The 22,455-nt window shown below is 39.5% G+C and overlaps 1 protein-coding gene across 1 annotated transcript in view; it reads right to left on the bottom strand.

Moving 5' to 3' along the window:
* Positions 1 to 22,455, bottom strand: part of LOC148160600 (ribonuclease inhibitor-like) — an 89,211-nt gene that overhangs the window by 59,877 nt on the left and 6,879 nt on the right. The window contains exons 2-4 of the mRNA XM_088003995.1: positions 10,754 to 10,933; positions 7,268 to 7,441; positions 365 to 544 (exon numbers count right to left, since the gene is read on the bottom strand). Of these exons, the coding sequence (XP_087860121.1) occupies positions 365 to 544; positions 7,268 to 7,441; positions 10,754 to 10,911 (512 nt within the window). The 5' untranslated portion in view covers positions 10,912 to 10,933. The remainder of the gene's footprint in view (positions 1 to 364; positions 545 to 7,267; positions 7,442 to 10,753; positions 10,934 to 22,455) is intronic.

Here is a 22,455-nt window from a genome sequence, read left to right as displayed (position 1 = left end):
ATTTGAACTGGTCAGTGTTTGTGGCTCGACTGGAGGAAAACATTTCATTCTGGATGTAAAGATGAGAATCAGAAATAAAACAATCTGAATCTTTACCAACCAAACTGAAACATCTCCATCATTAATTAACTTCATTTGAATTATTTTACTCATTTTGTTCATCAGTCAGAAACATTTTAAAAACTGAAAGTTCAATAATCTCAAAGCTATAAATAAGAATATAATTAATTTGTAAAGTAAAAGGTTTAAGATGTTATTCTGACATTTAGACAGGTTGTTTTAAAAGAAAAATATATTAACATTAATTAATCTAAGGATTAAAGTATCAATAAATGGTTTTATTGGATAAATAGAGAAAGCAAACCTCAGTTTCTTCACTTTACTGACTGAAGTCTCCAGGATCTCAGACACATTCTTCATATCAGAGTCTCCACCTGCTACTATGTTGATCTCTCTTATTTCCAGTTCATTCAGATCTGGGTTGGACTTCAGAGTTGAGGCCAAAACTTCACATTCAGCCAGTTGGATCTTACAGGCACCAAATCTGTGATGAAAGAAGAAATAAATTCAGTTCTTTGCTCTTTCTCTCTCTTCATCTTTGTTTCTTGAATAGGTCTCAAAGAAGGTGACAAAAGCATTTACACCATCCTATCTAGGTAATTTGAAACTGCTTAGAGGTTTAGAAAGAGGACACACCTTCAATGCATATATTAAAATTAGGAATACACCTCTTAATAAAAGTCTCCACTTCACAGAAGCAAATCGAATTGCTTTGTCTGCAGCCGCACGAGCAGTTCCCAAAGGCGCCTTTGCTTTGTCTCTTATTTTTGTATTTTGTTCATTTTTCTACTTTTCTCAGGTAATTAATGTCTGTTTTATGGTTTGGACTTCTTGATGGTTTGGGTGTGATGCTGATCTGTTTTTCTATGCATTTAATTGTCTGAATTGTCAGGAACTCAGCCAGAAGACTGTGGTCATCCTGACAGAGTCTGACTGTCAGAACAAACTCAGATTTCCTCTGGAAGCTGCTCTCAGTGGTTTGGAGGACGACTGACTTGTAATTTGCTCCATCAGTGGAATTGACACTAAAATGGAAACTCATCACCTGCTTCTGTGGTGGGATGGTGTTCCACCTTCCCCCGCTCTGTCCGTCAGGTGCAACTAGAAGCGCACCGTTGATTGGTGGGCGGGGCAGATGCCTATTTGGGCGGGCTGCTGCAAGGTGGCTGCGTCCTTGTTTCTCCCACTCTTGCTACGGTCGGCGGCTACATGTCGGCTTGTGGGTTTGGTCGACTCGTCTGCGATCGTAAGTGGCAGTTTTGCTATCCGTGGCTGAGATCATGGTTGGTTTTTGGCTGCTACATTTGTCGTGCGTTTCTGCAGTGTTGCTCTGATGGCGTTGCCGGCTGCAGCTGGGGGTTGCTGTGGCGGGCGGCTTCAATCTGGTCCTCACCTGCTGACCCGCTTCCTCCCGGGTTAGGCTGTGTTTCCACCCCTGGGCACCTGATTGTTTTTGGAGCTGCAGCGCTTTGGATGGTCTGCTCTCTTGTCTTCCTGTTTGTTTGGGCTGCTCTCAACTAAACCTGTTGCGGATTGGGCAGGCTGTGTGCACGGGGCATTACTCCTCTGGCCTTGTTGAAGGGCATTTGGAAGCGGATGACAACAATTTGTTCCATTGTTTTCTTTTATTTTGTGTGATTGAAGTTACTAATTGGTTTTCTTTGTTTGATTTACTAATTTCTTTTGCATTGCGTGTTTTATTCCTTTTGGAATAATTGAACGTATCTGTCCTGGTTCCTTTTGTTCCAGGGACCGAGTAGTGGGCCTGAAGCCTCGTTTTTAAAAAGAAATGTTTTGAAGAAAGTGTTAAAATAATGTGCACTGTTAAATCTGTGTTCAGGTGCATCTTGTTACTTTTAGAAAGATCTCCACCTGTTGGTCACACCTCCATGTTGTTTTGCTTCCTGTCAACATAAAACTCCTGCATGAGCTGCAGCTCCAGGCAGTCGAGTCCCCAGAAAGCTTCCCTGTTTCTAGGATCCATTTCATCCAGAGTTGGTTGACTTTCTCTCAGACGCTGAACCTTCAGTCTGAGCATGTGCAGAACCTCCTAACACACCTGGTCCAGATTCATGTGCTTCAGCTGGTTCTGATGTCTGGACCTGAATACTCATGTCCTGAAGAACCTGCAGCCTGTTGAGCTCAGAAAAACTCAGTGGTCTGGATTTTTTCAGATGAAACTGAAGTTGGTTTCTGATGGGAGAAACCAACTTCTTGGCTAAACAGCTAAAGGGCGATTTGACCTAATTATTCACCACCCTCAGCATCTTTCATTTACAACACATATTTGAACCTGGACAAGATTAATATCAACTAATAGCAGAATATTTAAAACTAAGTGTGGTATTGGAAACCTTGAGGTGATTTATGGAACTTCAGTAAAGGGTGATTTCATTCTGTTTTTATATCTGGACCACATGAGAACTGAACTCCTCCTCAGAAATTTCCATTATTTTGCTGTAATATCCAGTTTTAGTTATTTTGTTTTCATAAGATGCTGAAAACGCTGAAACATTAGGTGGAATCGCCCTTTTGCCATTTCCTGAATCAGAAACTGCAATCTCAATCCAATTTCACATAGACATAGGCTGAAGGCTTTGGCTGCTGGTTCTGATCATCAGCTGGAGACCCGACTTGGTAACCGGATCAGAACCACTCAGTTTATTCATCAATGGCCTTGGGTTCTTCTTAAAGCTGCTGAAAGCCAATGGAGGCCATTATTTCCTAAGGAGACGTGACCTGATGAAGCTTCATCACAGAGACGAGGCTCCAACCGACTGACAGCTGTCAGACTGAAGAGGACGGTTCCTCTCTGACCCGGCCCAACAGAACCACAGCTTCAGGACAAAGTGAGGAACCTGCTGCTGCTGCTGCAAACCTCACTGTCATTCAGTTCATCTAGATTTGCTTTTCTACAATCAGTCACTTCTTAGATGTTTCATTAATGATGATTTGAACTGGTCAGTGTTTGTGGCTCGACTGGAGGAAAACATTTCATTCTGGATGTAAAGATGAGAATCAGAAATAAAACAATCTGAATCTTTACCAACCAAACTGAAACATCTCCATCGTTAATTAACTTCATTTGAATTATTTTACTCATTTTGTTCATCAGTCAAAAACATTTTAAAAACTGAAAATCAAAGTTCAATGATCTCAAAGTCTGAAATATGAAAATAACTCATAAGGCAAAATGTTTTAGAGATTTTAATCTGTCATTTAAAAAGGATGTTTTAAAGTATTACAATAAAATCCTTAATTAAACTAAGGACTAATGTATCAATGAATGATTTTATTGGATAAATGGAAAAAACAAACCTCAGTTTCTTCACTTTACTGACTGAACTCTCAAGGATCTCAAGCAGATTCTTCATATCAGAGTCTCCACCTCCATTTATGTCGATCTGAGATTCTCATCCAACGAGGGCATTTTCTTTTTGTTTTTTTACTAACACACTAACTTACTAACTGAACTAATTATTGCTTTATATGGCACAAGGAATAGACGCAGCAAGTAGTGTCTATTCCTTGCTGTATAGACACTATTTGGACCTGTTGAAATTTTAGCATATTGGGGGGAAGTCCTTCAAATTTGCACCTCTACGTTTTTGTTTTGAAAATAAGAAAAACACAGGGGGTTATTATAAAGAAATTACTGACAGAACTTAGAACATCTCAGTGTATTTTGAATACTAGACGTAAGATTTGGAGAACTTGTGGAACATCTCACAATATTTTGGTTTTTCATCAAATTATCTTATAACAGTAACATAGATTCCAAATTGTTTTCAAAATGATAATTTTATTATATCAACAGGGGGGAGAAGGAGAAATGGACCCTAATTCCTGGTTGATTTATAGATACGGTAAATTATACATTTGTTAATCAGTAATTTTGACTTTCATTCCACAATAGTGAATTGTGGATTTATTTCATGTAAAGAGCCTTTACATTGCCTTCCTGCTTGACTAAAACATGGTGGTTGTGATATAGAAACTCTTACTAAATTAAAATTGAACAGCTTTAATCAACATCTATGCCATGTTTATTTTCATTTAAAATTATTGATACATTTCCTGCATCACTGCTGATATTTTATTTATATAGAGTTACACTTGGGTGTAAATTGTTACTTTTGAGGAAAATTTGGGTTACAACTGCTGTAAATTTCAGATAACATGTGAGCAACTTCTGACATCTTTAAATGAAATAGAAGCTGTTTTGAAAATGTCAGGATAACGGTGATAGTTTTATTTTTAATGTAAACTGAGGGAAATAGGACTGATTGTCTTGAAGTGTGGGACAGAATCAAGGATCTTTTGAATCTAATTGAACAAAAACTCATGAGTTATTTTACCAACTGTGTTTACAATCACAGTTTTTATACAAGTTTCTAGCTGGAATTAATACATTTAAGTTTTTTAACAAGTTTTGTTGAGAAGTGATTTTGAATTTGTGGCAGATATTTGGTACAGGCAGAGTGAACATCTTCTAGATAAGAATATGTATTGATTCAAACAGTAAGTGAGCTTACTTGATTACTTCTGCCAGTTTGGGTTGTGAAACGTCTTGCTTAATTATATTTTTCTTCTTTTTACAGAGTTTGGGTTGTGAAGCGAGAGGAATGGCAGAGAGCTCTGTGGAAACTTAGGGTTGACATTTTGGAGTGAGCAAAGTTGGCATAGACTTTTGTTGAATTTTTTATTTATCTTGTATTATTTTTCTCTGGCAGTTCTGCTCTTGGAGGTTGAAGTTGGTCTCGGGGAGGGTTTCTGAGGCTGGGAACTGAGCTGGAAGGTGTGAGATGACAGTGTTGCAACTACGCACTGTGCCTCTGATGCCGGTGTTAGATATTTTTTGGTATTATCATTATTACTTTAGTTCATATTCAGTCTAATGTTAATCAGTATTATTGTGATTTTTAGTTTAAAGTGTTCTCTTCCTTATGTGTGTATAAACTGACCTGGAGGTTACGACTGTCTGTTTATCTTCATGTGAGACACTTAACTCTGTGTTTCCCAGATCTTAAATTCTTCTTGTGTTAGTTTGACCTAGAGCTGAACTGGGCTCAGACCGTAGATCAGATATCACACCTGGAACTGAGTTGCTGGTTTGTTTAGGTTAGAAGTTTTACGACCTTTGTTGTTCTTCCTGACTGCCCCTTTTGGTTGTTCTGCTTGACAATAAAACAGGGGCTCGCGTGGAAGGAGATCAGAACTCTCTGTGAACGGCTGATGAGGTTGTTGATGGAGAGTTTTCCTTTTGCAAAAGCTTGTCTATAAAATTCATATACGTTGTCTGTGGTCTTTTTATATAGGTTTAAGAAAAAGTACCTATCAGCCGGACTGTCAATTGGAAGCAAAGTCACCTCCTATACTGTGACTGAGGTCGGTGAAGATTACCTGCTATTTCCTGTTACTTGGGTCACGCTGATGCTTACAGGACCCGGGATGGATGAGCTCTCTGACTGTTATTGATGAAGCAGCTACTGCTGGATTTGGCAGGTCGCCGCACTTCAAGGATCAAAGACATCCTGACGGGTGATGAAGTAGTTTGGGTGGAAACCCTCCTTTGTTCTGTGACTTTTACTGTGTTTTCTCCCCCACAAACACTGCTGTCATCTAGAGCTGAGCTCAGTTCAAGAAGGGGACACTGCAGCCCCTGTGCTCTACGGATGCTTGGCCTGTTCCGGGTGTTTTTACACTATGGAACGACTCTATTACTCTGGACAGTTCTCGTTGGGCAAGATAAGAACTGATATCTGCTGATAGCCATTGGGCATGTCCAGCTGCAGCTCAGCAGATGTCCTGTTTGTCTGGTTGCCTGGTGGTCCTGGATTTTCCACCTCTCAGCATGTGACCTCAGTCCTCTGACCCCTCCTTCGGCGTGATTTGGCCTCCGAGTTGCAGCCACTTGTTGCCAGTTCAAGATGGTAATATTTCACTATTTTTTCCAAATGTTTCTCGTATTGAGTGGGATGCCTGCTTTTTTATTTTTTCTCTAACCTAATTTATCACAGGACATACTACATTTACTGGGTTGATTGTCTCACATTCTTCTCGCTTGACATTCTGACCTTTGTTGGTTTACAGTAGGATTGTAGAAAAAACATCTCCTGGTGTCAGAAGTTTTACGATTGCAAGAATTGTGGTACAGCTCTTTGCATTTCTTGGAAATGCATTCATAGATGGTTCACTCTGTTTGTCCCACATCATGCTAATGTGTTTTTCCCTTTCAGCATGACGAGAATGGGAAAGGGACAAAGTATTATAATTCTAGTTAACAAATTGTTTCCTTAAACTTCACTGACTTGCATTGTGTGCCATGTTTCAACTACATAGGAAGATGATCTAACTTTATTTGGTTCACATTACAGTGGCTATAATTTAAAGTAAACTAATTTTAAATTTGGAGGTCATTATTTACAGGATAAAGTGGGTTCATTTAGATTAGAATCTGGACTTTGTCGGACTATTATAACTTTTACCATGAGAAATGAAATTCAACTGTGGTGGAAAACCGACTTACTAAAGTTAATTTATATAAGCTGCTGCTTCAATAAAGACCTGCTGGCTTCAGAACCAGAACCAGAACCTGGTACTGGGTCATGTTGTGTTGGAGGATTTTAGTCAGTAAAATCATTCCAGGTTCTGATCAAAGTGTTGAAACATCAATCATTGATTATTGATTTGTTCCTGTTAGATTCCAGGAATTCACTTTTCTAGACTGGGTTGAATGATCTTTGACCAAAGATATGAACTTTGATTTATGATCAATTATATATAATTGGGCTGCACAGCTCTACCAACTGTACCAACTCTGTACAGTTTGTAGAGCTGTTGCCTTGCAGCAAGAAAGTTCTGGGTTCGATTCCCGCCCGGGTCTTTCTGCATGGAGTTTGCATGTTCTCCCTGTGCATTCGTGGGTTTTCTCCAGGTACTCTGGTTTCCTCCCACAGTCCACATGACTGTCAGGTTAATTGGCCCCTCCAGGTTGTCCCTAGGTGTGAGTATGTGTGTGCATGGTTGTTTGTCCTGCGACGGACTGGCGACCTGTCCAGGATGAACCCCGCCTCCCGCCCAGAACGTTAGCTGGAGAGGCACCAGCAACCCTCTTAACCCCACTAAGGGACAAGGGTGTAAAAAAATGGATGGATGGATTTATATAATTGTTCACAGAAATATCAATAATTATATAATTACAAACCCCAATGCTTTCAGTTTGCAGCCTTCAGTCTGTAGAAAACCACAGAGCTCCTTCAGTCCAGAACCTTCCAGGTTGGTGTTGCTCAGGTCCAGTTCTGTCAGATGGGTCGGGTTGGACTTCAGAGCTGAGAACAGAGACGTCCAGCTGGTCTCTGACAAACTGCAGTCCTCCAATCTGAATAAAGAATAAAAGATGAGCTGAAGCCAACAGGATGCAGTTAAAACTGAAATATGAACAAATAAATAATAAAATGTAGAAAATTAATTTCCCTGAATGTAAAAGAAACATGATGAACTGATTCTAACATCTGATCCAGTCAAACTCGTTTAAAGAGTCCAAACCAGCAGAACCAGAACATTTGATCAACAAAGGAACTCAAAGTTTTTCTAAAAGTTTCTCAGGATCTTAAACTCAGTCGGATGTTTTTCTCTCCATGTTTCCTTCCAGGCTCTGTATCAGCTGACTGCTCTGTACCTTCATCTATCATCAGATATTTTAGGTCTCCAGTTTTTGGTCATTAATCTATTAATGATGTTTTTCTTGCTGGTTGTATTTTAACTGCAGCTCATTGCTAAGTATGACAGATGTAAACGTTTTATTTCAATCCGTCTAATTCAGAGTTTTACAACATCCATTACAGCTCAGATTCTGAAAGTTGATCATTTTCTCATTTTGTGGTGATTCAGTTCCTGAACCATCAACTAGAAAATATTGAGTCTTTTCTCTGTCAGATTGATTTGGGTCATTTAGTTCAAGTTCTGAATCCTCCATCAGAGACGCTGCAGAAATGGGAACATTATCATAAAGAACAACCTGATTGTGAAGACGAGTCATTTTTAAATCTATTTTCCAGGTGAACCACATGAGGATGATTTCAGTCACTGATGAAGCTTGTTGCACACAAAGCTTTACAAAGGTAAGATCTCACTTCCTGTCCTACAAAATAAGAGCTGAATCAAGATGTTTGAACTAAATGACTTTAACACCAAAACCTTCACAAAGTCAGTATTTACTGCAGGACTGTTAATTAATGATCTTTATATTATTTGTGTCTCCTTCATGTCAGGAACTCAGCCAGAAGACTGTGGTCATCCTGACAGAGTCTGACTGTCAGAACAAACTCAGATTTCCTCTGGAAGCTGCTCTCAGTGGTTTGGAGGACGACTGACTTGTAATTTGCTCCATCAGTGGAATTGACACTAAAATGGAAACTCATCACCTGCTTCTGTGGTGGGATGGTGTTCCACCTTCCCCCGCTCTGTCCATCAGGTGCAACTAAAAGTGCACCGTTGATTGGTGGGCGGGGCAGATGCCTATTTGGGCGGGCTGCTGCAAGGTGCGTGCGTCTTTGTTTCTCCCACTCTTGCTACGGTCGGCGGCTACATGTCGGCTTGTGGGTTTGGTCGACTCGTCTGCGATCGTAAGTGGCAGTTTTGCTATCCGTGGCTGAGATCATGGTTGGTTTTTGGCTGCTACATTTGTCGTGCGTTTCTGCAGTGTTGCTCTGATGGCGTTGCCGGCTGCAGCTGGGGGTTGCTGTGGCGGGCGGCTTCAATCTGGTCCTCACCTGCTGACCCGCTTCCTCCCGGGTTAGGCTGTGTTTCCACCCCTGGGCACCTGATTGTTTTTGGAGCTGCAGCGCTTTGGATGGTCTGCTGTCTTGTCTTGTCTTCCTGTTTGTTTGGGCTGCTCTCAACTAAACCTGTTGCGGATTGGGCAGGCTGTGTGCACGGGGCATTACTCCTCTGGCCTTGTTGAAGGGCATTTGGAAGCGGATGACAACAATTTGTTCCATTGTTTTCTTTTATTTTGTGTGATTGAAGTTACTAATTGGTTTTCTTTGTTTGATTTACTAATTTCTTTTGCATTGCGTGTTTTATTCCTTTTGGAATAATTGAACGCATCTGTCCTGGTTCCTTTTGTTCCAGGGACCGAGTAGTGGGCCTGAAGCCTCGTTTTTAAAAATAAATGTTTTAAAGAAAGTGTTAAAATATTGTGCACTATTAAATCTGTGTTCAGGTGCATCTTGTTACTTTTAGAAAGATCTCCACCTGTTGGTCACACCTCCATGTTGTTTTGCTTCCTGCCAACATAAAACTCCTGCATGAGCTGCAGCTCCAGGCAGTCGAGTCCCCAGAAAGCTTCCCTGTTTCTAGGAACCATTTCATCCAGAGTTGGTCGACTTTCTCTCAGACGCTGAACCTTCAGTCTGAGCATGTGCAGAACCTCCTAACACACCTGGTCCAGATTCATGTGCTTCAGCTGGTTCTGATGTCTGGACCTGAATACTCATGTCCTGAAGAACCTGCAGCCTGTTGAGCTCAGAGAAAAACTCAGTGGTCTGGATTTTTTCAGATGAAGCTGAAGTTGGTTTCTGATGGGAGAAACCAACTTCTTGGCTAAACGGCTAAAGGGCGATTTGACCTAATTATTCACCACCCTCAGCATCTTTCATTTACAACACATATTTGAACCTGGACAAGATTAATATCAACTAATAGCAGAATATTTAAAACTAAGTGTGGTTTTGGGGAAACCTTGAGGTGATTTATGGAACTTCAGTAAAGGGTGATTTCATTCTGTTTTTATATCTGGACCACATGAGAACTGAACTCCTCCTCAGAAATTTCCATTATTTTGCTGTAATATCCAGTTTTAGTTATTTTGTTTCCATAAGATGCTGAAAACAGTGAAACATTAGGTGGAATCGCCCTTTTGCCATTTCCTGAATCAACTGCAATCTCAATCCAATTTCACATAGACATAGACTGAAGGGTTTGGCTGCTGGTTCTGATCATCAGCTGGAGACCCGACTTGGTAACCGGATCAGAACCACTCAGTTTATTCATGAATGGCCTTGGGTTCTTCTTAAAGCTGCTGAAAGCCAATGGAGGCCATTATTTCCTAAGGAGACGTGACCTGATGAAGCTTCATCACAGAGACGAGGCTCCAACCGACTGACAGCTGTCAGACTGAAGAGGACGGTTCCTCTCTGACCCGGCCCAACAGAACCACAGCTTCAGGACAAAGTGAGGAACCTGCTGCTGCTGCAAACCTCACTGTCATTCAGTTCATCTAGATTTGCTTTTCTACAATCAGTCACTTCTTAGATGTTTCATTAATGATGATTTGAACTGGTCAGTGTTTGTGGCTCGACTGGAGGAAAACATTTCATTCTGGATGTAAAGATGAGAATCAGAAATAAAACAATCTGAATCTTTACCAACCAAACTGAAACATCTCCATCATTAATTAACTTCATTTGAATTATTTTACTCATTTTGTTCATCAGTCAGAAACATTTTAAAAACTGAAAGTTCAATAATCTCAAAGCTATAAATAAGAATATAATTCATTTGTAAAGTAAAAGGTTTAAGATGTTATTCTGACATTTAGACAGGTTGTTTTAAAAGAAAAATATAAACATTAATTAATCTAAGGATTAATGTATCAAATGATTTTATTGTAAAAATAGAGAAAACAAACCTCAGATTCTTCACTTTACTGACTGAAGTCTCCAGGATCTCAACCAGGTTCTTCATATCAGAGTCTCCACCTCCATTTATCCAGATCTCACTGATTTCCAGTTCATTCAGATCTGGGTTGGACTTCAGAGCTGAGGCCAAAACTTCACATTCAGCCATTTGGAGCTTACAGTCACCAAATCTGTGATGAGAGAAGAAATAAATTCAGTTCTTTGCTCTTTCTCTCTCTTCATCTTTGTTTCTTGAATAGGTCTCAAAGAAGGTGTCAAAATCATTTACACCATCCTATCTAGGTAGTTTGAAACTGCTTAGAGGTTTAGAAAGAGGACACACCTTCAATGCATATATTAAAATTAGGAATACACCTCTTAATAAAAGTCTCCACTTCACAGAAGCAAATCGAATTGCTTTGTCTGCAGCCACACGAGCAGTTCCCAAAGGCGCCTTTGCTTTGTCTCTTATTTTTGTATTTTGTTAATTTTTCTACTTTTCTCAGGTAATTAATGTCTGTTTTATGGTTTGGACTTCTTGATGGTTTGGGTGTGATGCTGATCTGTTTTTCTATGCATTTAATTGTCTGAATAAAACCCTATATATGTCTGAAGTAGAATGGTGACTGGTTGTTCTCTGAGTGGTTTCCATTTTATACATGCAGAACCCTGAATTTGGGACACTAGAGGAAAATAACAAGCAAAGAGGTTTAACATTTTATTCCTCTAATTTAACAATATGGGGGCTCTGTCGGTTCTTTGGGTTTCCGCATGTATGGGCTGGAACTTTATTGACTTGCTTTGGTCCGAGGTGCCGAGTGGACCGCTGAAAGGAGGAAGAGGCATTTGACGAAGACAGAAAGTTGTGGAACTGAACTTTGGTGATAAATGTGACTTAAATCGGAACATGATGACGTTGGATTTAGAAAGAAGTGACTGTAATACTATGGATTGTAGTGATGAGGAAGGAAGGAGTGGTCGGAATGAAGATAGAGTGGGAATTGGTGAGAAAGGGTGGAAAGAAGCAGCGAGCTGTTGAAAGAAAGAGGAAAAAAGGAAATGAGAAAAGCACTGAAGAATCCGATAATGAAGGAATTGAGAAAGGAACAGAAGCACCAAAAAGACAAAACCTGAATATTATAAGATTTGATGAAGGAGAAGGAGTCAAGAAGATTGATCCACTTAAGCTAACAAAAGCACTTAAAACACACGTTGGGGAAATTAAACATGCTAAGATACTGAGAGATGGAAATCTTTTGATTGGATGTAATTCTGAAAGTCAGGTTGAAAAGGCAAAAACGATTGGATGGGTGTGTAAAGTCAAAGTCAGAGCAGTTGTTAAAGTGGGTGAAAAAAGAAACAATGAAAGCAAAGGAATTATAACAGGAGTGCCATTGAGTGTTGTCGAGAAAAATCGAGCTCAGCCCACTTCCCCATGCTGGAGATTTTAGTTTAATAATAATAAATAAAGTTATCTTTAAAACTGATTACACAGGTGACATCAAGACCCAACAGTAGAGTCAGACGGTAATAAAATTAATCTGGTTGTGTGTGTTGTTATTGTGTCCTGCAAACTTTGCTTTAATTCTACTTTTTTCTATTTAATCATAAAAAATCATAGTCTGACAGAAAGAGAGTCATGGAACAGGAAGAGCAGGTTTCCCGAAGAAAGAGGAAGTTTCCAGCCTGCAGTGAATAAAAATAGTTCAGATTGCTCATTTTGGGCATTAAAGGTTTAAAGAATAAAATCTAAACATTTTGAGTAATTGGATAAAACCCAGAGTAGAATACTTAAATTAATAATGATAACTTATGATTAAGCCAATAATTAATATTGGTTTAAGCAGTGGTTGATGTTGGTTTGATTATAAGAATATTTACACTTAGTCTTAAACTTATGGAAGTACTTAAAGGTGAAAGAAGTGACTGTAACATGGTGTCAAATAATTGGAATAATGGATTATTCTTGGTTTCTTTTCAGAAATGTCTGTAATAACTCACATCATGATTATAATAAGAGTAACTAATAAGTAATGGTTATAAAATTATGAATGAATGCTAAATCAGAGAAACTAAAAGGTTATAAATGTGATTTTGACATTGAACTTGAAATGGTGTAAGGTGTGTAACTGTAACTAAAGGTCACTGATGTTGTGTTGGAGGTAGATGGTAGGTGAAAAGTCAGGGAGAAAGAGGAACCGAAAGGAGAGCAGAGGTGACCAAGACATTAGGTCATTAGAACAGACATCATGTCTCCAAGATGGTGATGGATATGAGATCATCTGTCCAAGCAGTCAGTACAGAGGAAACAGGTGCAGAATTCAGACAGGGAACTGAAAGTGCAGCTCAGGAGAAATAAAGTTCATCTGCAGTCTGAGGCTAACTAAAGAACAGTTGACGTCAAGCAAAAACGTCCATGAGGAAAGAAAGTGTGTGGCTGCTGATAAGAATAAAAAGACACCAGACAGGAGGATCAAGGTTCTTTGTTCCGCGGCGTTCGAGTCGAGCAAATGGAGAAGCAGAGTCAACGGAGGGCTGCGTGATGATACCCCGGGACGACTACGCGCTGCACAAGAAAGGGACAAGATCCGTTTACCCACAACCCGGGACTCTGATTCGACTGCGGCACTGCACTCAACCCAAAGGTTTACATCGATGCTGCAGTGGACATGGGGAATATACCAAGATCTTTTGTGGATAAAGAACTGAGTTTGTTGAGGATTCTCACCAGTTCAACTTTGGATTTATTCTGAAAGGATCCTGCCACGACAAAGACAGGACTCCGTCCATGGACGTTAAAGTTTTCTGCTGCCAAGATCGTCTCTGCATCTGGGTTTGAGTAATACTGCCTCCCCCCAAAGCCTCTATTTAGATTTAGACACAGTATAGGGTTAGAAGTAGGAGTAATTGTTGTTGATGATTCTTAAAAGTTTCAATCTCTTAATTTTTCATTGAAATGCTGTATGTCTTTTCCTCTGCTAAAGCTTGCTAATAAAATTACTAAAGTCTAATTTGATGTTGTGGACAATTAAATTAATTGAGTCATCTACATTTGATTTCTCTGATCATTGTAAAATCAATGCTTGTGGTCCTAGTAACTTAGGGTGGCTTCGTACGTTCTTTAGTTCAGATAAATAATGTCCCTGGGACTTATTCCTAGTCGCTAAAATTATCCAAGTCGGTTTCCAAGTGCACGTTAATTTATAGGGGATGAGCTACCGTTAACAGATGTGGTTCATGAGTTCGGACATCGGCGGGGCTACTCCGATGTCTGGGTCATGAACTGAAGCGGGGCATAACGTCTGGATGAAGGTAGTTAGAACTTGGACGAATCATCCCCGCTCCCAGCTTAAATAAAAGTTCTCTAAATCCTTATCTGCGGTAATACCCGGGAATTAGAGTCTTTTCGGACCCGTGAGACGGAGAGCTGGTCAGTAGTCAGTCTGCTAGAGTTAGGAGGAGTTAAGGGCGTGGCTGAATACTGAGAATTAACACCATGAATTTGGTAAATGTGGAGTTGGAGTTAAACCAAAGTGTTGTAGTTGTGGAGGAGAGCACAGTGTCACTTTTTGGGGTTGCGAAGTAATGAAACGACAATCAACGATACAGAAAACAAAAGTTAGACAGAAAGTGACATATGCAGAAGCGTGTAAAGTGGTTGAAAAAGAGAAACAAAATGGGAAATCTCTAACAGGAGAAAAGCAAGTAATCTCAAGAATTGTGGAAATGTTTGAAAAGAAAATTGAAGAGGAAAAAAAGAAAATGGTAACTTTTATTGCAGGAGTTATAAATGCAACATCGGATGTGAAATCAAAACCGGAAAGGGTTCAGATTATAGTGAAGGCAGCGTGCCATAGTTTAGACTTAAAGAATATTCGGTGGAGGACATAAGGGGAGAAATGTGTAGTCCAACAAGTCAAGAAGGATCATTTTAATCTTACAATGGAATGGGCAAGATTTTAAACAGTTTATTTATGAATTAAAAGAAAAACCTGATATAATTACAGGAAACTTGGCTGAAGCATTTTTTGGATTTCAAAGTAAATGGATATATTGCAGTTAGCTACGATAGACAAGAAGGAAATGGGGGAGGGTGTCTTTCTCTGATTAAGGAAGGTATTCCGTATAAAATTATTGGAAGGAAAGGAGATTTGGAGTATGTTGCCACTGAAATATGGGTGGAAGAGAAGGTAATGTTGATTCTTAATTTTTTCAATCCTTGTAAAAAGCTTGAGTAAAGTAAACGTGACGAGATAGATATGAAAGGAAATGTTATTTGGTGTGGAGATTTTAATCCACATCACTCATTATGGGGTAGTGGAAAAAAGATTATAATGGGAACATTTTAGATGAATTTCTAGATAGTAATAATTTGGTTTGCTTGAATAATGGTAAGAAGACAAGAATTGATATAAATTCAGGTAAGGAATCTGTACTAGATTTGACATTTGTTTCTAGCTGTTTAGCTCCACTATGTGATTGGCAAGTTAAAAACAAGTCATTTTGTAGTGATCACTACATTATAATCAGCAAAATAAGGGTGGGCCAGGTGCATAGCACTGAAATGATAGGAGGAAAGTGGATATTTGAGAAAGCACATTGGGAGGAATTTTATAACCTATGTGATAGAAAAATTTTAAATGTTCAAAATGATCAGAGTATTGAAAGTATGAACCGAGTGATTAGTCAGGGTATTTTAGCTGCTGCAGAGGAGGCTATTCCAAAAACATCAGGGAAAAATAGGAGAAAGTTGGTTCAATGGTGGAATGAAGAGTGTAGGAAAGCAGTTAGAGAAATAAAGCATTTAAATTGGTTAAAAGGTCTCATCATTTTCAACATTTAATTGAATATAAAAAGTCACAAGCAAAAGTCAGGAGAACAATAAGGAGCACAAAAAGAGAATACTGGAGAGGTTTCTGTGACACAATTGGCAGTAATACAAAACTAGGGGATGTTTGGGGGATGATCAAAAATGGGAGGAGCTAGAAGGGAATGGAGTTATCCTATACTAAATAAAAAATGATATAGTAGCTTTAACTGACAGGGAAAATGCTGATATGTTAGTAAGCACTTATGTGGGGATTCATAGTGGGGAAAATTTATCAGATAATGAAATAGAGGGAAGGGAGAGAACTAGAAAGGAAAATGATGGAATCTTAAGAAGAAAGGAGGATTATAATGATCTGATGAATTATCCTTTCTCTATTGGAGAGCTGAAAAGAGCTTTGGATAGAACTAGGAATTGTGCTCCAGGTAAAGATGAGGTGTGTTATATTATGTTAAGACATGTAAGTGAGGAAGTTTTAAATAAATTATTAATTTTATTCAATAAGATTTGGAAGGAGGGGAGGAAGCTATTGTTATCCCATTCAAGAAACCTGGGAAAGATCATAGTAACCCTGTAAATTACAGACCAATAGCTTTAACATCTAATCTGTGTAAACTGATGGAAAGGATGGTGAATGAGAGATTGACACAATATTTGGAGTCAAAACATTTAATTGCTCCTTATCAGAGTGGTTTTCGTAGAGGGAGAGGAACAATGGATCCTATTTTATGTTTAGAGGATGATATTAGAAAAGCTCAGATTAATAAGGAAACTGTTGTTGCTGTGTTTTTTGATGTGGAGAAAGCATATATGTTATGTTATGGAGGGAAGGGTTAATGATTAAATTACATCAGATAGGTATTTTTTACGGGATAGAAATATTCAAGTTAAAATAGGAGATCATGTTTCGAAATGATGTAAAAGTTTTGGTAAGTCACTTTTTAAGTCACTTTTTGCTGATGATGGAGCGTTATGGAAAAGGTTATGGAAAAGTTAAACTACAGGAAGGTATAGATAAAGTGGGTAAGTGGGGAGTAAAGTGGGGCTTTAAATTTTCAATTGAAAAGACAAAAGTAATGATCTTCACAAATAAAAAATAGGGGTTGATAAAAAGTTGTATTTATATGGGAAAGAGAAAAAGTTGACTGGTTTCGGTTTTTGGGAGTAGCTTTTGATAAACTAACTTGGGGAAATCATATAGAACATATTATGGAGAAAAGTAAAAAGGTTTTAAACATTATGAGGTGTTTAGCAGGATTGACATGGGGTGCAAGTTTTGATTCCCTTAAAAGTATATATGTGTCTCTAATTAGATCAAGAATAGATTACGGGAGCGTGGTGTATAGATCAGCAGCTAAAACTAGGTTTAAAAAGTTAGATGTTATTCAAGCCAGAGCAATGAGAATTTGCTTAGGGGCAGTTAAATCAACACCAATATGTGCCTTACAAGTAGAGTCAGGAGAAATGCCATTATGCATTAGAAGACAGCAGCTAATGGTCAATTATTGGATAAGTTTAAAAGGACATAATGCAGATCACCCAGTTAAGAAATTATTAGGAGAGTGTTGGGAAAGAGGTAAGAAACAAATTGATAGCTTTGGGTGGGTTGGTGATGATAGAGCAAAAATGTTTAATGTATATAATAAGGAATTTAGTCCAACTGTATTGTGGCCTTTGAGACCTACATGGACTTGGAAATATATTAATGTAGACAGAAAACTAACACATATTAGGAAAAGGAACACATTAGATACTTGCAGTGTTGTGTTCAAGACCACCTAACCCGAGACCAAGACAAGACCAAGACTTTTAGGGTCCGAGACCAAGTCAAGACCAAGACCGAGGGGAGTCGAGACCGAGTCAAGACCAAGACCAGCGGCCCGCGTTACATGACACAATAAAATGTAAAATATGATCGAAATTGGTTCTCAAAATAATCTGAAAGATCCATATTACCATAAAACACCTAGATATTAAATACTTAATACATTTTACCAATATTAAATATTCCATTTCTGTGCTAAAAAGTGTGATGGTCTCGTGCCATCCCTAAAAACATAACGCCCTGGGCATTTGCCCATATTGCTCATATAAGAAACCACCACTGTCTGCACCATTAAACATAGCAATTGAGGCAATGCCCTGACGGTAAATAACGCTCAACCATGAACACTGACCAAGGAGCAACAAGCAAGAAGTAACCAAACAGAAGGCGCTCATCGTGACTGTTCTCACTCTCTATCCCAGTACATGAAGCCAGGTAGTCTGACACCATGGCAGACATTACAGCTGCCACTTTGAACAAAAACAATCAAAGAGCAATGTGCATGCTCTGCGTGCTCTTTCGTTCTTGTGTTTTAGTTATTTGTTAATTTAAATATTAACGTACATAATAAAATAAAATAATGATGCAGTGTACACAGAGCATTCCTAGAACAAAGAACGGGTTTTCTGTCAGGTCAGATCGTCATACGCTTAGCACGAACTCACAGTGTTCTGTCAGATCAGCATACGTTGTCAGATAGTCGTACGCTTAGCTCAGATATGCATACGCTGTCATTACCATATGATTTTATTTAATCAGCAACATAGGATCATGACGTAGATCATCATACACTTGGTTATTAACAGTTGTATGGCATCCAGCTGCAGCCAGACCTGCTTTAAACACACTTTGAAACCACGACAACGCATGTATATCCATCTAGTTATCATATTGTGTCATATTATAAACAATTTAATGACTTATTTTCGTCATAACTTGTTGAGTATACTGACAACTCCACTGATGGTCGGACTTCTTAATGCGCATGCGCTGGCATGGTACTCACTGCATGTATGCTATTCTGACAGCGTATGGCTATCTGATAGAACACCGGCTATATCTGTCAGACACGTCATTACCATAAGATTTCATTTAATCAGCAACACAGAATCATGACGTAGATCGTCATACACTTTGTTATTAACAGTTGTATGGCATCCTGACTTAGCGGTTAAGTGAGTTTTACACGGGCGTGTGTTGTAGCTGACTCCAGCTGCAGCCAGACCTGCTTTAAATACACTTTGAAACCATGACAACACATGTATATCTATATAGTTATCATTGTATCATTGAAAACAATTTAATGACTTATGTTCATCATAACTTGCTGCATATGGTGAACTGACAACTCCTCTGACGGTCGGACTTCTTAATGCTTAATGCATGTATGCTAACCTGACAGCGTATGGCTATCTGATAGAACAACGGCTCTCAGTGAGTGACACTCCAGTCCTATCTAATAAGTAAAGAGCCATGGAGAAGAATCGACTGTTTCTGAATGTCACCTCACTATATTGCAGACTTTTGGACATAGCGTTGTCCCATATATGCGACAAGTCAGTCAACACCTCCGCACAATAATTCAGCACAGTGAGTGATAACATTTTTCATCACAATGCTTATGTGTCTCTGTACAGCTAGCTTTGCTAACATCACGTTAACGGAGCTTACCTTCTTTGAGCTACTTTTCTAAGTGACGAAAAAAGTTAGACGTTGTCCCCACCGTCTGTGAAAGCGAAGCGATGCTGAGTTAGCTGTGGCCATCGGATTTCTTACTATTTATGCAGCGCTATTATATTACTGACGATTAGACAAACATTTTCTGCCTCTGAGAGGAAACCACTGCGCATGTCCTGAAGCGCCGTGCGCGAGAGAAAGGTGGGGAGGGGAGGAGGAGGGGGAGTAAAAGGTGAGGAGGGGAGGGGGGAGTAACAGAAACACTTAGTTGCTTGGATTTTAATCGGTGCATTTTGCATCCACTGAAAACAAAAATGTTAACAAATAAAGTGGACAGAATGCTGTACGTTTAGTGATATTTTCACAGTTGCGGTCTCGACTGGTCTTGAAATAAAATGCCGAGTCCTCAGCGCCCGAGACCGAGACCAAATGTGGTCGAGTCCGAGACGAGACCGAGACCATCAAAAAATGGTCTTAAGACCGGTCTTAAGACCAAGACCAACTTCGAGTACCACAACACTGGATACTTGCCAAGAATTTTATAATCAAATGCAGAATAAATATAATGATTATTTGCAAATTTATACTGATGGGTCAAAAGACCCCAAAAGTGAATCAATCAATCAATCAATCAAATTTTATTTGTATAGCACATTTCAGCAGCAAGGCATTTCAAAGTGCTTTACATAATTAAAATAAAAACAGCATTAAAACATAAACAGTGAGAAAGAGAAATAAAAAGCTGTAGAATTTTAGTTGAGACGCCGTCAACTGGGACTCCAACCCTTTGGACTTTAGTAAAACCTAAAGAAGAAGAAGAAGAAGAACGGCCTTCTTGGCTTCTGGCGGATTGATCTCAGTGGTTGTGCGGTTTCTGATACAAGTGTAGTTGTTGTGGTTTTTGGTATTACAGAAAAGAATCTGAGATTAGAGTTGTTCGTACCGCAGTTGGGTTTTGGCATACCCCCCACAAGTTTGACGAAATTTGTGTTCTGCGCTGGGCTGGCATACCCGAAGGATTTACTGCCCTTAGAAAGGCTTTCGGTTGTGTATTGGTACGTAGTTTAGGAAAAGGTGTGAATCCACCTGGAGTTGGATTCTCTCCGAAGGGACTGAGGTATTTGGATGGGTGTAATGTGAATTTGGACCTGGTGGTATCGCCTCTTTCCAGTCTTTCACGTGGGAGGACTGGTTCGGAAAGGACATTTAAATTATAAGGTGCATCCCTTAAGCCTTTTTCCCGGGCTTAAATGGACTTAGTCGAAATTGGGAGTAACCTCCTCCCCGTGGCAACTAGTGCCCGAACATTGGATGAAGTTGACTTGAGGTAGAAAGAGCTGATCTTTGTCGCTAGCGACCGTAGGGAAAACTGTCTTTGTATTCTTTGTTTGTGACTTTCTGTGTTTTTCTAACCTTCTTTCTGCTTCCTGTGGATTAATTTGGCTGTGATTGCTGTTTGTGGTTATTTGCTGTGTTTGGGGAGGCGGCCTGGTCTCTCTCTCTCTCTCATTCTGTGTCTGTGTGTTTCCTTCTGCTGTGAGTTGGTGCCGACACGTTGTGTGTGTGTGTGTGTGGGGGTGTGTGTGTGTGTGTGTGTGTGTGCGTGTGTGTGTGTGTGTGTGTGTGTGCGTGTGTGTGTGTGTGTGCTTTGCTGCGGGTTACTTCGTTTCTGTCTCCACAGGGTCGAGGTTCCACCATTTATATCTGTTTTTATGTGTACTCTGTCGGTCTTCCGTCATTGTATGTTCCACCATGTGCTGCTATTTGTCTGTCTGTGTGCGTCTGGCGAGTTGCTTATTCGGCATTGTTGGTTTGTGATCGGTGCCAGCGCGGTTTCCTGTCGCTGAAACCTGTGTGTGTGTGTCAGGTCTGTGTCTGCGTTGTGTTAGTGCAGAGGTTCCCAAACTGTGGGGTGCACCCCCTAGGGGGGCGCTGTGTCATTGCAGGGGGCGCGGGAAGCTGTCTGGATGAAAAAAACAAAAAACAAAACATGAACACTGTATGCGCTGGGTTTTTACCTTAGAATGGCCAACTCTGTTATTCCTATGTCAGTTTGATACAGTAGAGGCTTCCACACTTCCCATATTTGTGTCCTCTGTCACTTTTATCAGCAGTTAAAACTGTTTAATCCGTTGTTAACATGTTGCAACCTGTTTTTCCGAGCCGCCTTTAAACGCAACATGAGCGCTACGACGCTCGCGCTGGGTTTCCACCTGTGAAGGAGACCTGCTGCTGCTGTGCGGAGCTACGTAGGTTTGTGTTAGAATCACGGCAGCAAACCAGCAAAACGCAAAGAACTTTTCACAGTTTTTCCCTCCAAACTAACCGACTGAGTTGAGTAAAGCTGTTGGATGCAGGTAATGTTAGCTAAAAGATGACTAGCTAATGTTAGCTAAAAGATGACTAGCTAATGTTAGCTAAAAGATGACTAGCTAATGTTAGCTAAAAGATGACTAGCTAATATCAATACAGAACCTTAAGCTTAACAAGTACCTTGTAGGCTACCGATGTTGGTGTCTATTTTCAGCTACGTACTTTCATTTTGCCCCCCAAAAAAGTCGATCCCCCCCCCACAGTCACACACGTCGTTTCAACCAGACAGCCATTTGTAATCCATAGGGGGACGCAGAAGAAAAAGTTTGGGAACCACTGTGTTAGTGGATGTTGAATCACAATATGTTATGAAATATTATGAAATGATTTTTGTTGGATGTTATATTGCCGCATTTCTGTTAGTACATGGCTTGTTGGAACGCCTGGTTTTTGTGGGAAATAGATTTTTTCTGTCTTGCCCTTTAGTTACAGATCTTACAGGTCCCTATTTGCCAGAGCAGGGCAATGAGTGACCATTCCATTTGCATTTTGAGAGTTCTGAAGGAGTTCTTTTAACGCTGACATTTGCAGACCAGTTTTATATTTGGATTTTTTAGGATTCTTGGATTTTGATATAAATTTCTTTGGAAATTGTGTTTTACGTTGAAATGTAATGTGCAAAATAACATATTTACAAATGTTTCTACTTTCTCAGCAGGGGACAAGAAACTGTTTCAGTGACCTCTCCAAGCCGGAGCAGTGGACTGATACCATTGCTTATTTTCTATGATCATGTGACATTTACAGTCAGTTCAATTCATAGGTTTCCTCCCACAGGATGGAACACCCTCACTGATCAGCACATTTACAAAGAAACGACACGTATATGGAAAATGTTTGTCTACATGACGGTGTTTTCCAAACAGTTAATAAGGACATGATGACTAATGAATGAATTTTGTGGTGGCCATTTATGTAATGTTTGCAACTTGTAATTTCTACTAATTTAGTTTTCTATTTTGTGGAGTTTAGAATTTATTTAAGTTAAGTTTAGATCCAAAATCTGTAGT

The sequence above is a fragment of the Poecilia mexicana genome, unplaced genomic scaffold (genome assembly GCF_051168715.1).
Source record: "Poecilia mexicana isolate PSO_F unplaced genomic scaffold, ASM5116871v1 scaffold_2, whole genome shotgun sequence".
Classification (NCBI taxonomy): Eukaryota; Metazoa; Chordata; class Actinopteri; order Cyprinodontiformes; family Poeciliidae; genus Poecilia; species Poecilia mexicana.
Note: the sequence above shows the minus strand (reverse complement) of the source record. Positions and strands in the feature narration are given on the sequence as shown.